Here is a 6,000-nt window from a genome sequence, read left to right as displayed (position 1 = left end):
TTTGTTGTAATAGTGTTTGTAAATAGGATATCAAGTCCACATCTTGTACAGCAATTAACCACTGGGAAGAATGTATGCAGTGTGTTAATTATTGAAACTATCCTACCAATTTGGTTTGAAACTGTCTCATTGCTATTTGTTTCTCAATAAAATTATGGGAAAAAAAAGAAATGTTGTCAATAGTTTAAATGGGTCATAGGAAGTTGAGATTGTACACTGTCATATCCAGCATTTAAATTTAGTGGATTTTGTGATATTTGTATTGAATATTACCATTTGCTATACTTATAAGGTCAGTTATGTTGGTATCAGAAAGGTACATTTTAATATTTAAGTTATTCTATTTTGGAAATATAAGCTATGTGTGCAATTCTCCAGTATACTCAGTTTATTGTGTAAACAAGATATTTGTTATAATAAAAAAAGAAAAAGAGAAAAATTAACATCCAATAGCACTTCCTCAGTGTGTGGGCTTCCCAATAGCCCTTGGATTAGTTATGTTCATACTTAGAAATAAAGAAATTTAGGATTAGCAAAATTGATAAACTCTCAGTATCTCCCAGATATTAAATAGCACAACCAGGTCTAGCTCCAAATTTGAAATCACCTATGTGCTTTTTATTTTTTCTTTTATTATAGTACTGGGATTAAACCCAGGCCTTTTGTCATGAGCTACTACATATATCTTTAAACAGAGTCTCACAAGGACACTAAATTGCTAAGGTAGGATACTGAACTTGCCATCCTCCTGCCATGGCCTGCCTGCATCAGGATTGCACGCACTCCCTCACCCAGCTTCTGCAGTATGCTACCAGAGCTCACGTGTGGTAGACCGCACTCATTTTCAGTCTCCCTGCAGCTCTCGCCAGGCATTCTCACTGACTGGGTTGGAATGAGGTCGTGGCTGTCTCCATGCCTAGACCATGAATAATGCCCAGGTACCCCCCTCTATCCCTGAGATGCTGAGGCTCCTTCTCCTGCAGAAAGTGTTTGTGCTTTTAAATTCAGTTATTTTATTTTATTTTATTTTTATTTTATTTTTCCATAATTTTCTTTAGAGACATATAGCAATGAGACAGTTTCAAATCAAATTGGTAGGACAGTTTCAATAATTAACACATTGCATACTCTCTTCCTAGTGGCTATTTGCTGTACAAGATGCAGACATGATACCTTCTTTTTTAAGTTCAGTTATTTTATTTTATTTTGTTTTATTTTTATTTTATTTTTCCATAATTTTATTTAGAGACAGTGTTTGTGTTTTTGATGGGTGAAGAGAATTATATCTAATAATATGGGGATGCCATTCCCAATAGTTCTAGACTAATGGTTTGTGGGTAAGCTAACTCCATGTCTCAATCACTTCACCAGGAAAGAGAAGTAATAATACTTCAGACTGGCCCTCTGGAATCAAGATGATATTCAGTGCAGAAACAGCAAAAAGTTGAAACGTTGAACTTTCCATGAAAGGCCATGGTCTACTGAATTTCTCAGATGAAGTTGTATTTAATTTAGCCTACAAGCCTTAAGCGTTTAATCTGAAGTCAACTCAGAGTATAAAATACAAAAGAGAAATAACCCTGCAAATAGAAAAATCTACGCATCCTGATGAAAATTTTTCAAAGTGTCCACCTTAAGAAACTGCATTTACACCTTCATTCATAGCACTGGGTTAGATAGTGATGTTAAGCCCAACTGCCCCTATTACAGGGTAATAATATCATTAAGCTTCTCTTCTGGATGTTTAACAACTAAAGTTTGCAGAACAAAAATTAAAGAAATAGAAGGGCTATGAGGATAGCAAATATTTTGGCCCTAGCCCTTCAAGGTCAGTGAGGACTCAGGACATAAGAGAACCTGTGCTGTGACATCCTGTGACTCAGTGGTGTCCTAAATTTTCTGATCAAGGAGATTATGGGGCCACAGAGGAAAGTAATTAATGATGCATAGTGTGCCTAAGGAGAGTCACATGGAGAGAAAAAATTCTGTCAGGTTTTCACAGAGAACAAATTGGTCAAGCAATGAATGGCCATGACTTATCCACATGGCTGACACTGACAAAAGATCTACAAGGTGCTGTACATGGCTTCAGGGTAAATCCTGAGGGGATTTGACTGATCTTGTCAGATACAAAAATTACATTTTTAGTTATATAGGTCTTGCTTTAACTTGGTCTTAACCATCCAGCAGAAAAGTATAACCACGAGTTATAAAAAGCAAAGCCATATTAATATGCTGAGCTGTAAAAGGCTCAAGTCAGCAACTTTTGATAATTACCAGTTCTGCTGATAACCCACTACTATTAAGGATCATTAGACTACATTGGGTTAATTTGCTGAATTCAAGTACCTACAATATTTGAACTGGCATGAAGTATGAAAAGGTTCTTTAAAGATTTCTCCAAATATGGCTTCTCTAACAGCAATGGAACACCCATCTCTGAAAAACAAAACCAAAAAGAGGGATATAAATAAGGACCATTTTGTAGTGAAAAAATATTTATGTATATACAAAATAGTTAGGATAGATACACAGCTACTTTCTCTTAGTTCAATGAGAAGAAAGGTTTGTACTAATATTGTTTAGACAAGATATCATGTCTGTATCTTGTCCTCTGAATAATCACTATGAAGACAACATTATGCATTATTAATTATTGTAACTGTCCTACTACCCTGTTTTGAAACTTTTCCATTGTTATTTTATTTTCTTATTGAAATGAATAAAAATTAAAAACAAGCAAGAAAAAATAAATAGTGCATTACATGAGGAGGCAAAAAAATTGACTGAATTAATTTTGCTCTCATTATAGAAAATATTACCAAATTTATATTGACATATAAAAAAGTAGCCAGGCATGCTGGCACATTCCTGAAATCCCACATTTGGGAAAATGAGGCAGAATGATTACCATGAATCCAAGGCCACCGAGGTTATATAGCATGTTTCAAGGCCAGACTGAACTACATAGCAAGACAATCAGGCAAAACAGCAATTTAAAAAATGGATAGCCAATTTTTAAAGTTATTGCAGAGGTTGTCTATTAATAAAGCAACAAAACAGTAGTGTCCCAAATTTTCTGATCAAGATTATGGGGCCAAAGAGTAAAGTGATCGATGATGTAGAGTGTGCCTAAGGAGAGTCACATGGAGAACAAACATTCTCTCAGGCTTTCACAGAGAGCACATTGGCCAAGCAATGGCCGTGACTCATCCACATGGCTGACACTGACAAAGATCTACAATCTGAGGTACAGGATCTCAGGATAAATCCTGAGGGGATTTCACTGACCTTATCAGAGCCAAAAGCTACAATTCTTGTTGCATAGGTCTTGCTTTATCTTGGTCTTAACCATCCAGCAGAAAAGCATAAAAATGAAATATAAGAATTAAAGCCATGCTGGTATGTTGAGCTGTAGGGGACTCAGGTCAACAATTTCTGACATTGTCAGTTAAGCAAAAGACCCAATACTATTATGGACTACTGGACTCTTTTCAAATATTTTGCTGAGTTAACACATCTATAATATTCAAATAATGGAAATAAACAAAAAAGGGGATACAGATGAATGTCCATTTTGTATCTGTGTATTCAAAATGGTTAGAATAGATATATAGTTACATTCTCTTAATGAAAAGAGGGATTTGTTCTAATAGTGTTTGTAAATAGGATATCCTGTCCACATCTTGTACAGCAATTAACCACTGGAAGAATGTATGCAATGTGTTAATGATTGAAACTGTCCTACAAATTTGGTTTAAAAAAAATAAAATTAAAATATCTTTAAAAAATAGCAGTGGGGGCGCCTGGGAGATGGCTCAGTAGAATAAGCACTTCCCTGGCAAACGCAAGGGTCTGAGTTCAATCCCCGGTTCCAGGAAAAAAAAAAAAAAAGTAAACTTAAAAAATAGCAGTGGGTTAACTATTATCCTAGACCTCCTTTTCTTGATATATGTGGTAATTTTTTAAAAATTCTTTAGCAAGTCTATATTCTTCTGAGTAAATCTGCTTCTAGAGAAAAGGCTTCCTTACTAGCATATAATGTTAGAGAATGGACATTTAGGTTTGGATATTTTAAAAACTGGATACAGGGCTTCACTACACAGTTCAGACTCAGAGAGATCTTCCTGTCGCAGCGTCTTCAGCACTAGGATTACAGGTGTGTGCCACCATACCCAGGCTCTGGCGCCAGCATGTCATGCAGTACCAGGAATCAAACTTGGGTCTTTGTGCTTGCCAGGCAGGAGCTTGGACTGCTGAGCTATCTCCCCAGCCTGAGAATGGATATTTAAACTGTAAACTATTGTCTTATGTCCAAAACATACCATAAAGTTTTCCTGTGGGGTGCATGTGTGAGACCTGTGAAACTTTAGGCACATTTCTGACTGAAGAAAAGACACCTAACCACTTAAAAAAAAAAAAAAAAAAAAAAGGCTACTATCATCTTCAATAAATTACTGATTTTTTTTCTCTCTTCATTGATTGTAGGAAACTATACAACAATGGCTTTACTTCAATCCAAGGACATGCTTTCAATGGGACAAAGCTGGATGCTGTGTAAGTCGTTGGTAACCACAGAAACTGTCACCCCGGTCATACACTTGCCAAAAAGTTAGAGTATCATGCTCTCAATTGTCTTGTTGGGGTGGAGGTTGGGCACCATTAGGGTTGATTTCAGTCATTGTTCAAAATATGGATTTATAGGGGAAGTTATAAAGGAGTCTACAGAGTAGCATGAATTCTTATCAATCAAATTTATTGACAGAATTATAGAGACTTTCCATCTTAACTTTACTATGCTAATTAATCTCACACAATCCTTCATTTACTTCCTACCATAATTACCAAACACCGACAGGGTCTCACCAACAGTGCTGTCCACTGGCAAAGCCAAGATGAATAGAAGCAGCATGCTCCCTGCCCACAATAAGGTGCTTGCAGACTCAACTCAAGGGTAACAGGGTCAAAAATCCAAGAGCCTTATGGGGAAATGTGAACTCAAATCAAAATATGCACTAGGAAATAACCAAGTGCTAAATATCCAACAACTCTGGCCTCCTTGCTTAAAGATCTAAGCACAATTTTCTCTGGATTTGTTTTACCTCCCAGCTGTTTAATTACCATTAATTTTAATATTGCATGAATTTCACCAAATACTATCTTTGATTTGGCTAAAAAAAACATTACCCTTAGGGAAATGGTCTTCCTAATTCTAAATTTCTATGAATAGGTTATTGAAACTACTATGAAGCTACTAAGCTACTTTGTAGATTCTTAGAGAGTACAGCTTTCAGGAGATTATCATGCTCTTCTAGGTACTGGGAACATGAAAAACTGACAACAAAGATCCACAAGGGTAGAGATATTAAAGAAACTCTCAAGCAGGGAGACCAGAGCTGAGAACATAGCTCCTGAATTCACTGTATGCTGTCACTTCTTGATTAAACCAAAACTGCTTTTCTAGCTGGATGAGGAAAGGGTCTGAAACAATGGAGCGACGGAAATTCATTCCTCAAAATTTTACACAAAGGAATTTATAGATTTTTTTTTTTAATGTCTTTGGTACAGGGTCTCACTATGCAGCTCAGACTCATAGTGATCTTCCTGTTTTCAGCCTCCCCAGCACTGGGATTACAGGCATATGCCACCATGCCTGGTCTCTGTGGCTGGCTCAGTCCACTGAGCTATCTTGCTGGCCCACAAAAAGGATTTTAAAACCCAAGTTAATGAGCTAGACTTCAAATTATTTGCTCATCTTGCCATATTTAATAGTTAGAAAATATGGTCCTCATGGGCCATCCAGATAGCCCCCTGCCCCTACCCCATGTGCTGTGCCGCCCCCCACCCCCAGGTGTGCTGAGGTGGGAACTGAGACTGGGAATGGTGGTGCATACCTGTAATCCCAGTGCTTGGGAGGCTGAAAACAGGAGGATCAGTACGAATCTGATCTGTGTAGTGGGACCCTGTGGACCCTGTACTAAATACATTAAAAACGGAAAA

General features: G+C 37.0%; 1 protein-coding gene across 2 annotated transcripts in view; it reads left to right on the top strand.

The window, feature by feature from the left end:
• The window catches only part of Tshr (thyroid stimulating hormone receptor), a 226,920-nt gene that overhangs the window by 142,231 nt on the left and 78,689 nt on the right, over positions 1 to 6,000 (top strand). For both annotated transcript variants that reach the window (XM_023702145.1, XM_004624709.2), the window contains exon 7: positions 4,489 to 4,557. In XM_023702145.1, coding sequence (XP_023557913.1) covers positions 4,489 to 4,557 — 69 coding nt within the window. The remainder of the gene's footprint in view (positions 1 to 4,488; positions 4,558 to 6,000) is intronic.

The sequence above is a fragment of the Octodon degus genome, unplaced genomic scaffold, assembly GCF_000260255.1.
Source record: "Octodon degus isolate 3935 unplaced genomic scaffold, OctDeg1.0 scaffold00007, whole genome shotgun sequence".
In the NCBI taxonomy this organism is placed as follows: domain Eukaryota; kingdom Metazoa; phylum Chordata; class Mammalia; order Rodentia; family Octodontidae; genus Octodon; species Octodon degus.
This window is presented reverse-complemented; position numbering and strand designations above follow the sequence as displayed.